The sequence below is a fragment of the Trichoplusia ni genome, chromosome 23, assembly GCF_003590095.1.
Source record: "Trichoplusia ni isolate ovarian cell line Hi5 chromosome 23, tn1, whole genome shotgun sequence".
Classification (NCBI taxonomy): Eukaryota; Metazoa; Arthropoda; class Insecta; order Lepidoptera; family Noctuidae; genus Trichoplusia; species Trichoplusia ni.
Window position 1 is genome coordinate 1,608,522 of NC_039500.1, and position 17,926 is coordinate 1,626,447.

General features: G+C 36.4%; 3 protein-coding genes and 1 non-coding gene across 4 annotated transcripts; 1 reads left to right on the plus strand and 3 right to left on the minus strand.

Moving 5' to 3' along the window:
* Positions 1-384: 384 nt before the first annotated feature.
* LOC113504990 (DDB1- and CUL4-associated factor 5-like) lies at positions 385-9,877 on the minus strand. Its single transcript, XM_026887510.1, has 14 exons — positions 9,586-9,877; positions 7,775-7,932; positions 6,721-6,880; positions 6,230-6,359; positions 5,551-5,840; positions 5,205-5,323; positions 4,639-4,764; positions 4,094-4,310; positions 3,762-3,867; positions 2,905-3,025; positions 2,788-2,874; positions 2,097-2,196; positions 1,927-2,019; positions 385-1,853 (listed from the first exon to the last, which is right to left on the minus strand). The coding sequence occupies exons 1-14, from the start codon at positions 9,773-9,775 to the stop codon at positions 1,201-1,203; spliced, it is 2,550 nt and encodes an 849-aa protein (XP_026743311.1). The 5' UTR covers positions 9,776-9,877; the 3' UTR covers positions 385-1,200.
* LOC113505032 lies at positions 2,668-2,774 on the minus strand. The gene has a single exon (XR_003401597.1). It is a non-coding gene; the product is annotated as a U6 spliceosomal RNA (small nuclear RNA).
* Positions 9,878-10,440: 563 nt separating the features above from the next.
* LOC113504941 (RRP15-like protein) lies at positions 10,441-12,317 on the plus strand. The gene is made up of 4 exons (XM_026887459.1): positions 10,441-10,610; positions 10,849-11,336; positions 11,655-11,971; positions 12,202-12,317. Exons 1-4 carry the CDS (start codon positions 10,565-10,567, stop codon positions 12,260-12,262), a joined length of 912 nt encoding a protein of 303 aa, XP_026743260.1. The 5' UTR covers positions 10,441-10,564; the 3' UTR covers positions 12,263-12,317.
* Positions 12,272-17,456, minus strand: LOC113504940 (RAB6A-GEF complex partner protein 2-like). The gene is made up of 6 exons (XM_026887458.1): positions 17,096-17,456; positions 16,782-16,987; positions 16,319-16,599; positions 15,871-16,023; positions 13,253-13,439; positions 12,272-12,930 (listed from the first exon to the last, which is right to left on the minus strand). Exons 1-6 carry the CDS (start codon positions 17,215-17,217, stop codon positions 12,722-12,724), a joined length of 1,158 nt encoding a protein of 385 aa, XP_026743259.1. The 5' UTR covers positions 17,218-17,456; the 3' UTR covers positions 12,272-12,721.
* Positions 17,457-17,926: the final 470 nt, after the last annotated feature.

The following is a 17,926-nucleotide window of genomic DNA, read 5'->3' on the forward strand; positions in this document are numbered from 1 at the left end:
CGCTGCGACTAATAGGAGCGAAGATACAATGGAAAATGTGGAAAAATCGGGGAAAGCTATTTGTCTTTGAGGGCTTCCGTTGCATGCGCTTCGAAAACGGTTCAAGATCTTCTAACCACATGGACGAAGTCGCGGGCAAAAGCTAGTATTTAATAATACTCCTTTATCTGGGCTGCATTTTAATTTCCCAATTTGCATTATTCTCATATACTACAACTAGGTATTAAAATTTCATAGTCTGGTTGGCAATATGGTTAAATATGCCTTGAATATTGAACAAAATAATATTATTATAATATTCAGTCATGCAAATGCGAAGTAAAATTTCTGATTTTAAAATTCAAGGTAGGAATTTTGGGCAGAGAATGAATAAAACTTCGTAAATATATTTTTATGTCAATGTATTTATATCGCATATTAATGCTAACCTTTTCAGGGAACATTGATGTTTCTTAAACACTAATTAAGTTATTTGATAATAATTAGATCACATATATTTTTTATATTAACAATAAACTATACAAAGCAAACAAAATGTACACAGCGTTAATTAGTATGACGTAGGTAATATGAACTCAACTCATTTTCATTGTAACACGCTTATAGGAGCATGTTCTATGTATGCTCAAAACAACATTCGTCCTAACTTATGTACGTTAAATATATTTATAGTGTCCCACAAAAACATCCATTCTGAAGTCTAGTCCTATTTTACTGTTATGGAAATGATTTAATGAGACCTCAAGCATAAGTACCTAATCATAAATGTTGTAGTAATTAAGAAATGGTTGATTAATAATACATTTTCGTACATGGATATCTATACATTTTGACACTACTTTTAGATAAGTAATTTCATTATACGGGATTATCGGATAGATACGGACATAAAATTCGTTATATGATTTTTTTATGACTACAAATATATCTTATTTCGAATATGTGAAAATTGCTGGTATCTATTCTACAACACCAAAAACTTAAGGGTAGCATTGAATTGAAGTTCGCTAATAATCATATTTTTATGGCAACACCAAAAGAGACCAGAATATATTTGATAACTAACCTAGTAGTCCATCAAATAATAATGTAACTTCTTAGGAGTAAGATAATATAAATAGAAAGTCGCAGTCGTTGAATAGTTCACTTACAATAGAACCGCTACAATACATTGGAACACAATTCATTTAACTATTCAGTTCAATTTGAGTCAGAGTCCATGTGATTTCTGTAATTCCGTCGGGCCTTTTTGACCCGTTGCCGGAACTTCAGTGCTTGGTAGTCCGGGTCGTCAGACACGTCGTCGGCGTGGGGTTGGGAGTTGCGCGTACTGCTGCCTACGACAGTCCCCACTCCGCTGTCTGGTGTACCCATCGTGTCTGGGGGGTGCCACATACTGCTCTCCGTACTACAGCTGCTTTCCAGCTCGCTCTCGTTTGTTTCGTTCATAAGTCTAGTGACAGTCCTATTGTGTCCTAATCTGGGGGTATGCTCGGCCATGGAGGTGCTGGCGCGTTCCCCTGGGTCTTTAGGAGGCGGTGATTCGCTGGAATCTGATCTCTGCAAGCTGAGGCGTCCGTTTCGCCTCACTCGGCGTAAATTCATTCTCCTGTTCTCTGGCGGTGGTGAAGAGTTATTACTTTCTGACTCCGGCGGTTCGGCCCTCAGGGAGTCTCCAAGCGAGTCCCGAGAACCATTCATCGGTGTTGGGATGATGCTGACGAGGTTTTGAGGAATGTTCTGGTTGTTGTTTTGGTTTCTAGGAGATATGGGGCGGCTGCCCACCGACTGGTCATCGTCAGAGTCGACTTCTGCTATTCGGAATAATGCTGATGCATTTTGTCCTCTGTAACCTATAAACAGAAACCAATTACAATAAGAAATGAACATTGAATTTATATAGATATCTAGGGTATATGTATGTACCTGTGCTTGTGCTGGGTTGAGCTAAATTATCGTCAAAGTTATCGAAACTGTTGAAATTATTATTATCACTACTATCTTGTGCCATGGCAGCGCCTGAAACAAAAGCAACTCGTTAGCTTATAATACTAAAATTATACTATTCTAAAAACGGAATACTGAAAGGAACTCACCATTATTCCTTATATTAATAACTTTTCTATAACCAGTGGCTTTACTTTTCCTTTTAGCGGTCCTTGTGAGGTTCATACGGCGTCGCAGAGGTCGGATGATCTGGAAAAAGAAAAGTTTTTCATTTTGGCACATCAATTAATATGCTTCGAAGCGTTGATAAAATTTGACTTATTTTCGATCATAAAACAAGGTAAAACATATTTTACTTAAAAAATAATTTCAATCTGCAAATTACTCGAACCATTTTTTAGAGATAACGATTGGCTATGACTTCATATTTGATTATTATTAGCTACCCTAAAATGTCCCACTGCCACATGAGTGACCCAGTCTGTAAGTTTGGTAAGAACGATATCAAGTCATTCAAGATGGTTACATAAAGTATTGCGTTCTTCTTATTAGTACGTACTTTTTTTTTGTTAAGGCGGGGGTTTCGTAATTGACACCCACTCCCTCCCGGGAGGAAATGGGTAGTGTCAGACTTTTACTGACTGAACCTAAACCGCCGTGCTACGTCATCCGCGTTTTTGTGTTGTTGTATGGCAATGCGTTCCAATCCTTCATACACCAAAAAATGTGGAATGCTTTACGATTTTCTGTGTCATCCTTGCGCAGGGGCCATGCTAATCTTCTTTGTATCGTTCCAATTTTAGTATATGTACTGCCGAAGCAAGTACAATTACTACGTACCCTGCCAGAGTTCCTGAAGAGGCAGTGCGCGGGCTCGTCGGAGTCGGTCCTCTCGCTGGAGGGCGCGGAGGGGCGCGCGGGGGCGCGGGGGGCAGGGCGCGGGGCGGGGGCGCGGGGCGCGGGGGCGCGGCGCGGGCCCCGCGACCGCCGCAGCGACGTGCGCTTGCCCTTCGCGCTCGTCCCGCCCACGTACTTGCTGCTCGACTTGCCCAGCGATACACGGGACTGCTTGCTTCGTCTGAAACACATAATGATCAATCACTATCCTGTACAAAAGAGCTTATTCTACCCAAAGACCAAAAAAAATATAGACAGAGATAGAGTTAGTTTTGTAAATACAACATTCTAGTGTTTTTCCAATTACTTTGGTATATGCTTTGTTGTCAGTACAGTGGATAGTGCAAGAACTACAGTTTCAACCTACATACAACCCGCTAATCGCGAATTACTAATTTTAGAATTTTGAACTAGCAAACAACAAAGAAATACGCGTAAGACAACGTCCAAACCACCCCTAGAGATTATCAGCATTCATTCGAGATAATGTATTTTGTATTGTTAAAAATTTGGACCCTCAATCGTGATAACTGAGTTTGGTCAGGTCTTCACTTAAAATCTCTGTCTATTTTTTCACTGGTCTATAGTTTTACCCATACTGTTCTAAAACAACCAACCTGGTAATAACAAATATTTTGTACACGCCTTTCATTACCACCGCGAGTAAATTCACTCCTTCCCTTATAGCGATCCCATTCAAATCTCCTTTACCATGTCAAGACGATTTCTCCTAAAAATTTCATCCAAATTTTGCTCTAAAAAAAACCACCCAAACTAAGGTGCATGTTCTAAAAATAATATACATTAAGGTTTAGAAACAAAACGAGTAAAAGGAAAAAATATCTATTGAAATAAAAATTGGCCTGTTGGACATTGTTCATTACTTCTATTCTACATCGTGAAGGGGTAAATCTTACCTAAGGGTTCCTCTTTTCTGGGATCTCAAATTTTTAGAATAGCGTGAAGCCACGAGCCGCGCGAGCCTGTTGGGGCATCGCTGGCTGCGATTGCCGTTTTGATTCGCTGTGAAAATAAATTCATTTAAAATACACATTCTTTGTTACAACAAACATTCATTTTTACAGAAAAAAGTGTTATCTACCTGAAGTAGAGGTTGTCATTCGTTTCTTTTATTATGATCGCAAACAAAACGATGGCCGGACATTTTAAGAATCGAAGGATAAAGTACTTTCACCACAACTTGAAAAATCTTTCAGAATACGACAAACAGTACATTACCAGTACCTACCTCGTTTCGGCGGCAGCGGTAAGAAGTCAACCACAATCTGGTCGGTGTCTGACGAGTCGGATTCGCTGTCGTGGACAGATCTGCCCGAACTGGACCCGTCAAGGGAATCCGTCTCCTCAGCGAGGCATTCCAGCTCCCGCTGTACCAGCGAGTCGAAGAATGCCATCATACGAGGATCCTCGCTCGTCGATTGTTCGGCGTAGTTATGAGATATGTGCTGGAGGAAATAATATACAGTGCTAAAGATTATGTGGAGGGTAAGATTGGGATTGAATACACCTGCACATGGGGCTTAACTGACCCGCCACGTAACTGACCCGTCTACTTCGCCACCTGTAAGGGATTTTTATATAAAAAGGGATTCCCCTCTTACATGTTACACAAAATGCCCCAAAATATATTTTTTGACTGTTAAAATACTGATTGAAAAGATTTACATTACAACATAAATGTGACTTCTCTCTTCTTTAAATAATTACCACACAAGGATAGATATCCTTATGGGTATGCAGTTCGAAGCTGGTCAGTGCAAGAGAGTATCATACCTGTCCACTATGATGTACGAGCGACACGTAATCTTCGTGGCTGTATATTTCCCGCGGGTTGTCGGACCCCTGGGCCTCTTCTAGTAAAGCGCCGCGCATCTTTGGGAACTCTAGAGCTGACCACACCTAGGAAAACGTATTACATTTGCGTTAATGTCATTTGGTTGGCCACATCGGGATAGGATTATTGATATGCAATATCGGATCTGGTTAAGAATAATCTTTTATGACGATGATTCATACTTAAATTATAAAACAGGCTAGTCACGCGTATTTTTTAGGAAAGCCAGAACTAGTTTCTGACCCAACCAGGATTCTTACTCTGATATACTTATTATTTATTAGTCGACGGGCAATTCCGACGAGTGATTAGACCGTTGTATCATTTAACGAAATACACGTACTCGGTATCAGATGCCAATATAAGGTCATTTCTGTCACTTTAATTTTAGTTATTTTGGTTATAAATGTTTTACCCTGTATGCTGTATCTAAAAGCTGTAATTCTGTTGTTCAATCAAGAATATTGCATATAAAGTCATACTGTTAAACATAAAAGTAACTAACCTTGATAATTTTCTCGACCCCCGAGGAGGCAATCAGGCAGTAGTGGGGGTTATACCGTACTTGGTTCACGATGGACCGGTGTCCGTACAGGACTATGTGTGGGGGCTCCACCTCTATATCTAGTAAAGTATATCCCATTAAAACGATTTTCATAGGTCAAAAAGTTCAGGAAAAAAAAATAATGTTAATTTATATTTCTTTCATGGTATGGGAACCTCTCCATTGATCATTTTTCTGAGCATGATTTATACGTCACGTAGGATACGTCGTGCACAGTCAGTTTGGCGTTGTTTCATACTATATATATCTGTTTGCAACAAAATATAAATAAACATTGTTTACTCACCACTACCAGCACCACCGCCTTCAGGAATCTTCCACATATATAAATTAAAGTCATCAGATCCGGACAGGACAAACTGGTCCCCTTCCCCGGCGAACGAACAGCTCTTCATGGTGCACGAATTATAGTAGTCCTGATGGAAGAACTCGGCTACGGGGTTGGGAGAGTGCACGGCGTATAGGACCGGTACTTGTCGACGGCGGAGGGCCAAGATGTGAGTGCCGGCGGAGTTGAAGCGGACGCTCATGCTGTTCTGACAGGTGCCGTTGTTGCCGGCATAGCGGAGGACCGGGCTGTGTGGGATAATATTTGTTAAGATGTTGGGATTGAAGATGTTTGTTTGCTAGATTGGAAAAATGTATACAAATGTAGGAATTTCAGTTTCATTTAAAATCTGTGCATTAAAAAGAAGCAGTTTTTCAGAGTTGAGGACTAGCAAAAATTCCGAATGTTCTTTGAGAAATATAATAGTCTAAATATGGCTTATTTCAGATGTATTGGGCATTCCTGTTACATGTTGTACGCGGCTAAGAGTAGATTTTTGAAAAAGTTTTTGGAAGATTGAAAGTTGAATTTTCATTTTGTTTCAATCTTCACATTAAGAAGCAATACAAACATAATTCAAACGCCATCAAATCGCGAAATTTAACAGTATAGACATGTAATATACATTTAAACTCACTGTTTAGGTGTACGGAGATCCCATAAGGCGACGCCATCGCGAGCGTTAGCCGACACGAGCATTCCAACCTGAGTGGGATGGAACATGACGCCGTGGAAAGCTTTCCTGCTGCGAGATACCACCAGGGATTCTGTAATAGAAAACATAGGTACTTGTGAAGTAAAAGTATAGAGTGGATATTGACTGGGTATATGTATAGAGTATAGATTTATTTGGAACATTGTTATTCGTTAGTTAAGCTTTAAGTTCTAGAGTAGGGGCTAGTCACGTAACTATGTGGCAAAAAATGTAGCAAGGGGTGACGTCACGCGAAATTCAATGCGCACGCTTGAGGATTGATTAAAACAAAGTACACTTTTATTTATCTCCCTAAAAAATTATCAAAATGTCATCAAACTTGAACACATAACTTGTACTTTATCCTATTCCAGGTACAGTCAGTCAAGTTTCATAATCACATGATGCCTATGTTAAAGTTTAAGAGTCGTTACCATGTACAGACTGCCTGGTATCAAACAGTAGCAAGCGGCCATCATTGCCGGCAGTGGAGACCACGCGCTCGTTGAACGGATCTATGCTCAGGCTGCAGACCGCGCGCTGATGCCGCAACACTTCTAGCGGGCTCTTACTCTCTAGATCGTGGACTATCACCTGTATTTAATAAATTGTATGATCTTTTTGACTTGTTTTTAAAAGAAATTCTTAATGGTCGTAAGAGACATGTTGGAGTAAAAATGGGGGGGGGGGCACTATCAGGGCCCTCCTGATCCTGGCAAAATTTAGGCGCAAAGGCGGCAAATTATCATGTAACAAATAAACGGGTGTAACTTTATTTCGTGACTACTTGAACGAGCTTTTTATTTAGGTGCATACTTTGGGCGCCTCGGTGTGAATTCGCCAGGGCGGACAGTCACCCAAGCTACGCCACTGAAGGGACCAACCCTAGAGCGAGGGCTTTTTCTTTTGTTTTCACAGGGGTTGATAATAATATACCAAGCATTTACGAAGTTATTGATTTAAAGTATCCTTTGTTATTCTCTTCTTCTTTTATAGTTGACTAGCTGTTGCCCGCGACTTCGTCCCCGTGGGTAGAAGATATAAGTTATGTTGAATGTATTTTTTTCTATTAGTCGCAGCGTGATGTTTTATAGCCTAAAGCCTTCCTCGATGAATGGTCTATTCAACACAAAAATATTTTTTCAATTTGGACCAGTAGTTCCTGAGATTAGCGCGTTCAAACAAACAAACAAACAAACTCTTCAGCTTTATATATTAGTATAGATAGTATAGATGAACAATCTTGCAGTATTTAAGCCTCCAGTAAGCATTCGACATGGCTTAATAAAACACCCTTCAAGAATTCTAATGTGTGTCAAGCTCTAGTGTTAAAATAATGGCTCTGAAATAATGTTCAACTTTTAGAATAGGAGCAGGAAAAGATGAAAACCTGGAATTACATGATACATAGATTGTAGTTGATTATTGTGAACAAGAATTCTGATGTTACTTTTGTTAAATTACCATACAGCCATTTAAAAAACTTACAATATCATCATTGCCCCCTGAATAAATCTTCTGGTTATCATTAGTGATGCCGAGGCAGAAGATGTTGGACTGGTGGGCGGCCTTCATGGGCTCTGGTTTGCCCCGGTCCAATATGGCCTGCCCGAAATGCCAGAGCATAACCCTCCTGTCATCGCCACCTGTTAATGTGTTATCTTGTAGATGTATATAAGGCTGTTATTAGGCATAATTATTTCATCTGATTTTTAGAAATTTCATTGGTACAAGCAATTAAGAGAGTTGTTTAGCCTTACTGGTTAAACAGCTCTTTTTTTTTAAAATATAATAATAATAAATGCGGACAACATCACATACATTGTTCTGAACCCAAAGTAAGTTGCTAAAGCACTTGTGTTATGGAATTCAGATACAACGAAGGTACCACAAACACCCAGACCCGAGACAATGTAGAAATAAGAATTCTTACATTGACCCGACCGAGGATCGAACCCGGTACCTCAGAGCTAGCGACACCTTGAAACCGGTGCGTACGCCACTCGATCAAAGTCGGAGGTTGTCTTGTTAATTTAGTACATTTTTTTAATTTAGTATTGTGATGATTCTATTTCATTTTTCATATTCAATTCATAATGTTACATAGTTGGTCTATTCAGTTTACAGCTCAAATACGGACCCTTTTGGGCTCAGCAAAAGTAGGAGAGGAGGAATATATTAATTACTATAATTTCCTGTAATGTGTGGAGTTGGTAGTACTTTTTATTATGTACTCAATGTAAAGCAATGCTGAAACTTTGTTGTATTGCAATTAATTTCAACCTTATCTTGATAAAATGGATTTCCTCCTTACAAAATTACTTTAGATAAAATGTAGTTTAAATGCTTTAAGCTTTTTGCATCTCACACTCTGCCAAGTTACAATTAACTGAATACAATATAATACCTCTTAAATATCAATGTTTTATGATATACCTAGAGTTTTAAACATATACAGGCAATTTTGGGTTATGTTTACTACTAACATAGAGGTATTTATGAAAATCAAATCTTTTTTCAACTACCTATTTACACAGACCTAGGATATAACTTGAATAATATTTTATTAATTTATTTTATATTAAAAAAAACAATAAGCTATAGTTATTAATGTTATTATACTTTAGAGAATCAAAAGCAATACAGAGGAACTGAATAATCTTGTTATGAGTTTGTACAATAATATTATTATTGTTTCTATAAATATTTAAAAACAATATCATGAAAATGTTTATAAATTTTGTGGACATATGTGAAAAATAATCATGGCTGTTTAGAAGACATTTTTTTTTCTTTTTTTGAGAATAGACCCCTTTGTGGTATGATTAGGGATAGGTCAAGTTCATAATCAGACCCTTATAAGTGACCCAATAATAAGCCTGAATTAATCAAAATACTAATTAATGGCAGTCAATAATTTTAAATTATTTCATTTCAAGTCAAATTTGTAATTGTTTATTAATTACTTGTCAATAAGTTATCTATATTGATAAAACAAATATGGATTGATGAAGTTTCATTGTTTAGCAAATAGTCTTAATAGTTGCGTGCTAACTTCAAATAAATAAATACATAAACAAGATCACAAGTGTAAGCGATTTTTATCATGTTTAATGTTATTATTTTAAAGATCATTATTTATTTATAGTTGTCTACATTTTTTTTATCTGTCAATAATAGTAATCATTCAGAGTAGGATCAATAAACATTCCCTTTGTTACCTACTAGAAAAACCGAACAAAAATAATAACGAAAATAATCCAGTAGGTCGACGACAATTAATGAAGAAAATTTCATACCTGATACAAGATATTCGCCATTACTGGAAAACTCGATAGCATTAACACAACCAAAATGGCACACAAGATCTCGTCGATACAAATTTTTAGCTGCGTTTAAACGTTTGTTGAAGAATTGTGATTTAATATCAGGTAAGAGCCCATATTCCCTTCTATTTAGATAAGGTAGAGGGCTCGCAATATTCGCCATGTTTAGAACAAAACCACCATTTTCTCATGAAATACACGAATGATTGAATGAAACAAAACTTGTCGGGCCTTGTCTTGTCGATCAGCTGTATTTTATTTTTAAAAACAAAATTGCGTTCCGTTTTTTCATTTGATTAATGAGCTATTGTATCGATTTCCAAAAAAATAGAGGGATAAAAATGATATTTGTTTGCAATAGAAAACTAACTTAAAATTTTTAAACGCACAGCCTTATTTAAATCGAAATGTGCAAATGTAATGGCAAACACTTTTAAGAGATTTTTTATCTTTGAATTAGAATGAATGGATTGATTTTATTCTATAAATTGCTTAATTTAACAGCTTATACAGTTTTTTTCGTTTTACTTTTTTAAAAATCACACTCGTTATTTTCACTTTCTAGTGAGGACGAGGCCCAAACTTTCTCATAACGGAACGTAGTTATGCGTTCCATTATAAGGCGAAATGTTTAGTGTAACCGGAAATTAAAAACATTACTTAATGATCAAATACTCTCACCTCGAGTATATTAAAATAGATTTCAATTTATTAAGTACTCGACGGATGTCTTACCACTATTTGTGATTCGATACTGCGGCAAATGAAAATTTATTTATTTCTGTATTTCTGCTCTCAAGCAGTTTAAATATAAACATATAACGTAACGATAATGTCAATGTCAAGTCGGCATGTGGACAAGAAAACACGTGAGGTAAATAAACTGTGTTACCGAAGAATTTCTTTGAATTAAAACTAGTTATTAACACCATTAGTGTTACTGTAATAAAATATGGTAGTAGCCACAAACATGAATAAACCTGTACTAAAAGTATCAAGTGAGTATAATATAGTTTCATTAAATAAAAGGTGTTTCCTGAAAAAATATGAGGTGAAATAAACATAATTTATGACCACTTTATGCGCTGCCGTAGCAGCACCCTGTTTATTTCGCCACCATGCATCTATGTTGCGTGTTTAAACGCGTGTTGGCGTTATACTAATACAAGAGCGCTTCTCGTGCCAAAACCTAATAAACCCATGCTAATATATTATAACGGTACTTTTATTTTTTAGTGGATTCCGATTCGGAATCCTCAAGTGAGGAGGAATCTGAAACATCAGAAAACGAAATTGAAAATGGAGATGATGCACCAGAAGAACTAGATGAAGACATTGAAGATGGAGTTGAAGCTGATGCTGAAAGTGATGCTTCAGATGAAGAAGGAAATCCTTCAGACCAAGGAGAAGGCCATACCTCCGACGCAGATGACAGCAATGCTTCAGACCTGGATGATAGTAATGCCTCAGGTGAAGAAGAAAGCAAAAGTGTACTAATGACCAATGAAGGATGGGCCGACTCTGTAGCAAAAATCCTGGGATCAAGTAAACCGAAAAACAAGAAGACTTTAGTTTTATCAAGAGCCAAGAAACATGCAGACATAGTCAAGACAGTTAAAGAAGAGAAACCAGCTTTTGAAATTATTGATGAGAAAGGAGAAAAGAAACCAGTTGTCAAAAAGGAGGAGCCAGTAGAGACAAGTGAACCACCAGCTAAGAAAGTGGTAAGTCTATGAAACAGTAGCTTTTTTGTTCTAGTCAGATAGGAAATGTCGACTCCAGCATTCTCAAAAAAATAAGACATGTAAAAGTGATGATATATCCTACTTACAGATTAAACGATTTCATTTCTATTCTTTTTTGTTCACTGTAGGGCAAAGAACTCTGCCTTTTTTATGTTATCTAAATGGTGACAATGGCAAATGAAGTAAAAATAGTAGCACTCATGTTTCATTTACAGAAATGTGTAGGCTAATAGGCTTGAGCCTTTTCATAAAAGTTTACACTTTTCATTTATCACTGGGCTATCCCTTTTATTTCAGAAACATGAAAAAGCATCAATACGGATGAAACCCAACATCTTAGAAAAGGATAGAGAGAGACTATTATCAAAAATAGCTACAAAAGGTGTAGTTCAACTATTCAATGCTGTAAGAAATCAACAGAAAACTCTTGAAAAAGAAATGGACAGGAATGACTTGTCGGAAGGTAAAAAGGAGAAGATTTTAAAGAAGTTTGACAAGAGGACCTTTTTGGATACTCTTATGGGACAAAGCAAGTCGATCATTGTTGATGAGGCAACTAAGGTTGCTAAGAATGAGGTGAAAGACGAAGATGCGCCAAAGTGGAGTGCTTTAAGGTATTTTTTTTTATTTTATAATGTTTGGTATGGTGCAATATCCATTGATAAGATAGTCAATTTGAAAAAGAAAGGTCATGTAATTATCTGAATATAGGATATTTTGTATGTACCTATTGTTCATGAGCCAAAATAGTAATAATACATACATTCTATATTTGTGACTTTAAAATAAAAAAAAAATGATTATTTAAGTGATAGTATGTAAAATTATTTTCATTTTATTACAGGGATGACTTTATGATGGGCGCCAAAATGAAAGATTGGGATAAAGAATCAGTGGATGAATGAAAAAACAAATATTTTTAAGTATATTAATTATTTTAATAAATATTTTGTAAATATATACATCTTTTTGTTTATTGCTTATTTGAATAATACAACTACTTATCACTTATTTAAATCTAAAGTTACAGAATATACCTGAATACATATATTAACAAATATTTCACTTCCACATAAAAACACAGACTTGGAATATAATTACATAATTTTCTCTAAACTGTAAATTCCACTATATTATACCAGCTGGAGGAAAGTCATTACAAGTACCAATCTAGGCCACCTTGTGCCAGAAACCATACCAATTACAGGTGTTATTAAACTGTGTTGATTTCATATTTGTTATGACAGCATCACGATACAACAACAATCTGTAATTAATTTTGGTATCCTTTACATTCCTTCCTCATACAAAACTTTTTCTAAAACCTCATTGAAATCCTTTAACCCTCATCTTTACATAAATTATCATTTTATATACATGGTATAAGCATCATTTACAATAGAATGCTGTGTGATCTGCTTGGGCAGTGTTGAGTATATCTTGACAGGTAAGTTCCACACCATGGTCTCTATAGGCACGTTAAGAGGCGCCGTCCAATCCTTATCCTCTGGATTTGGTAGCAGTTTCTCATTTGTAGTCACAAATTCGAAGTGTAGACGCCAACTTAGTGATACTGTAAATAAGGTATGTGTTAAAGAAAATATTATTATGAAGATGATGAAGAATGAAGCAATTATTTCTGTCAGTTATTATTTCTTCAAAAATAAATACTGCAATAAACAATGCATTACAATATTTCTTAAACTGCTTTTGCATAGAAAGAACTTGAGAGGAAATTATAGTTAATTCTCTAAAAAAAAGACAACAATTAATTCGCATTTTTTTTCGGCATAATCTTTTACTTGTTATGGAAAGTAATTTGGGTAGCAATATACCAACTTTAAACACTCATATCTAATACAAATTATACCATAATCTTGATATAACATAATTACCATCATCAACTTCAAAAGCCGGTGTGATATGCAGAGGTATCGGCAGGATCAGCTGTGACTGCGTCAGTCCTAGCGTCACCTCATGGTATCTCGCTACCGTCATGGATCTGCTGCTCGTATCCTTGTTAACGTTCTTAGCTGGAGACTTGGATTTTATTACTTCCTCGGGTTGTAGTGACACTGACACCTAGAAGTACGACGCATTAAGTATGTAGCAATGTAATGCTTAACAAAAGAAAAAAAGAGTGTGTGTGAAGGTGACACGCGATTAAAGTAACACTTTTTTCAATCAGTATTGAATGATTTGTTGATAAAATAAAATATTTAATAACCAGATGGTATAGAATCGTGACACCATATCGCCTTAACGGACTTCCGTTACATTGTTGTCCAGTTACCTAATGCGCCTAACGAAGTTTTACTTCAAAACATATGGTCAGGTAGATTTCTAAAAATATTGGATGTTTATTTAAACAGAATTTGTAAATGGTCAATACAAATTATAGAGCAGGAAACGTGTCCCTTCGTCCAGCATACTCACCATGGAATCCTGATATTTCATGAATGTCAAAAAACTGTTCTGAAATAGTGCTAAATAGTGCCCAAAGGAAAAAAATAGTGCTCTTGTACTTGCGAAGTTATAGCCATAGTTCGATGAGTATGCTGGACGAAGGTTTCGCCCAGCATACTCACCTCCGTCCGGAGAATCTGTATACGCTTCAAACATAATTCATACTTCAAAAAATAGTTCCCAAATAGTGCCAAACGGTGCCCAAAAAGAAAAAACAGTGCTCGAATAACTTCGGAGTTATAGGCGTCGTTCAGTGAGTATGCTGGGCGTAGGTTCTACGCCCAGCATACTCACCTCAGTGCGCGAATATCGAACGAGCTATAGGTATAATTTACGTCTCAAAAAATTGTGCTTGAAATAGTGCCCAATATCAGTCCAATTTTTGCTTGACTTTTGACCTAGAAAACCATTAAATTTTAATGTAAACTTCTACATACTAACGTAAAATGGGGTACAGTCGTCGACACATGTTTTTGGACAAAAATATTAAACTTTCTAATTGTAGACTTCATGTTATTGGAAATAATTATGGTATTTTCTCACATGTCAAAAACTTTCGATTAAATGCATTATTATATATTTTATAAACAAAAATAATAAACAAAAAGACACAAAATGGACCCTTATCACCTTCAAAATACAGATCAGTCTTGTCTAATAATCGTAAGATGTTAGGGCAGCGCCATCTAGTATTTAAACATAAACATATTCATTTGCGTCGCGGGCGCCGCGCGTCGTAAGCCCCATACCTATTGACCGTACGTGCATCCATTACTATATTGAACTTTATCACATGAGAAATACAGGTCAATTCCGTAAACGTTGTGGTACCGTCCTTGATCCGGAAAATAATAATAATAAATAATAAATGCGGACAACATCACATACATTTGTTCTGAACCCAAAGTAAGTTGCTAGAGCACTTGTGTTATGGAATTCAGATACAACGAAGGTACCACAAACACCCAGACCCGAGACAATGTAGAAATAAGAATTTTTACATTGTCCCGACCGGGGATCGAACCCGGGACCTCAGAGCTAGCGACACCTTGAAACCGGTGCGTACGCCACTCGACCACGGAGGTCGTCAAAATGATTATTTTGAATAATTTTGTCAGTTGTAATGTAAGCATTAATAACAGCAACTTTATTTTTCATGCATGATTTACTTCATTTGATATCTTAATCCTTCAAGCGCCGTGATCTAGACAAAATATATAAAATCATTGTTCCTAGCTACCGGGGTCCCATGCGACGCGCGAAGGCTTAATCATATTATTATAAAGTATTATTAAAATAATGTGTAATTAATAATAATGCGATTCTAAAGTAAATACTCCCTTACATAGACAATTAATAATTTACACAAGACAAAAATTGTTAGAAAGAAAGTTAATAATATTGTATTCGACTGTACTCAATGTAATGTATGTAGAAGTTTACAATCAAATTTAATGGTTTTCTAGGTCAAAAGTCAAGCAAAAATTGGACTGATATTGGGCACTATTTCAAGCACAATTTTTTGAGACGTAAATTATACCTATAGCTCGTTCGATATTCGCGCACTGAGGTGAGTATGCTGGGCGTAGAACCTACGCCCAGCATACTCACTGAACGAAGCCTATAACTCCGAAGTTATTCGAGCACTGTTTTTTCTTTTTGGGCACCGTTTGGCACTATTTGGGAACTATTTTTTGAAGTATGAATTATGTTTGAAGCGTATACAGATTCTCCGGACGGAGGTGAGTATGCTGGGCGAAACCTTCGTCCAGCATACTCATCGAACTATGGCTATAACTTCGCAAGTACAAGAGCACTATTTTTTTCCTTTGGGCACTATTTAGCACTATTTCAGAACAGTTTTTTGACATTCATGAAATATCAGGATTCCATGGTGAGTATGCTGGACGAAGGGACACCAGGAAACATCATCACTTCCAGTTATAACACCAGTTGTTCGGGCGCCGGAAGAAGTTAGCTGGTGATTTTAATACTCTAAATCTAATATTTAGAGCTTGTGTCAGCTTATTTGTGTATATTATATTACCTGCATACAAGTAACAGTGCCGACAGAGAAGTCAAACGTGCCGACGATGTCTTCGCCCAACTTGTACGCCGACTTGAACAGGCAGAAGCGGCCCACCTTCCCTCTAGTGTTCGTTATCATGTATGAGTTGGGACTTCTTCTAGCCGTGAGATTCTGAAACAATATGAAGGTATTTTTACCTACTGGTAAAAAGCGACGTGTCTTGTTCGATACCCGCGTAAGACAAGCATTTTCTGATCCGCGGGAATCCGCCCTGAATCTGGGTGTCTTTGTGCATGTGACTTGAGAAGTATGTAAGTTGCAAAACAAAACTGATTGAGCAGATCAAACTAGGTACCACATGAGGCAGAGACTTTTTCTTCATATGTTTTAGTGAAAACAGAGACCCAATAGACCACAAACATACAACAAACACTTAATTTTCCAAAGAAGTAAGTACAGTTCTTACCTGTAAAACCTGTAATGCCATTGTCAAAGGTGTTTCAACCTTCCTTTCTTCAGAAAATGGGTTAGTTGGCTGAAGTTCTTCTGTAGTCTCATTGCCGCATAAAGCTGCTAAATCCTGAACATTCATGATTGGACTGATGGGTAGCACTCGGAATGGAATCCTGACCATTTTGATGTGGGAGCCAACTTTCTGGGTGGCTATCGTGATTTTATAGGAGTATTTGACGGATGTACCCCTGTATGATGGTGGTGCTTCTATTGGTAATGATTCTCTATACCAGACTGGAAGATAACATTAAATACATTACTACATAATTTATTAGGTCTTTAATTTTTTTAACAGGAATAACTTTTTATTTTAATAATAATGTAAAGCATTATTTATATGTCAATGTGGTCTGAAAGTTCTAAGCTAAAAGTCTAAGTAGCAAGTCTTGATGAAAAGCAATTAAAGAAAAACTTACATGTTTTAGTCTCCCCTAAAGGAATAGTCAAATCACAGAAGAGTATTTTAGGTTTAGTATGAAACACAACATCTCCAATATCACAGGAGGTCACTTCTAAAGAGGTTGTCTTCCCAATTGTTGGAGTCTTATCACCAGTGTTCTTTGATGTGGAGTAGAAACAATGGATCTGTGCTGAGGCCCATGCTAAGTTTTCTAAGGCATCACTGTAAACATTTTATTTATGTATAAAAAACATTTCTTATAATAACTACTATACTATAAAAATACAATGGTTAGTTGGAGAAAGTTAAGAAAATTTGATATTTTTTTACCAGTGACTTTGTGAGTTCCTGTGTTCTGGTTGAGCAGTATAACAAAAGGATATGCAGCATTCTAAAGCCTCTCCAGCTAAGTAAACTGTGCCAGTTGTTAACTTTGCTGATAGCTCAATCATTTTCAAGATTTATATCACAGCCTATTAATAATAATAATTTATTTATTTATGATCATTTGAAGAAAGTTTCTATAACACTAAGACTAAAGCTTTAAATAAATGTATTTTTAATATAGTTTCGTGTAAAGCAGTAATGTAATCACACACTGTAATGCTCTGCTAAATATTGATGATGTGAGACCAGACACAATTCAGAATTACATTTTTGACAGATGACTTTGAACACAAAAGTATGTGTGTCTCGTTTTGACTTTCTACGAATGAATCGTGCTACTTCTTTCTAAGGCGTTTTTTCTTGTTGTTGTTCTGAGTATGTTTAAATTTTGGTTTGCACTTTGTTTCTGACCTGGAACACGTTCGTGACTTAAAGAGTTCCGTTTCGAAACTGATTCTAATTCCTGGCTCTTAAAGAAAATTTTAACAATTTTGTTTTTACTATGTGCGCTACGTATTAAGTGTTTGCCGTTAGCATAGGCCGTTAGGTTCTAGCCAGTATTTTTTTCTACTTTAAGATTTTCCAAAACCGTTTCCATCGTTTTAGAACGTTTTGTGTTCCATTACATGCATTTTGGCTTCTGAAGACAAATTTTTGTAGTTAAATTAAGAGTCATTTTGTTAAAGAGAATCAAAATTCAATAAATTATATTACTTTTTTTATTCCTTATCATAAAAATATAAACTAAATGGAGAACTTGAGATTTTGAAGTTT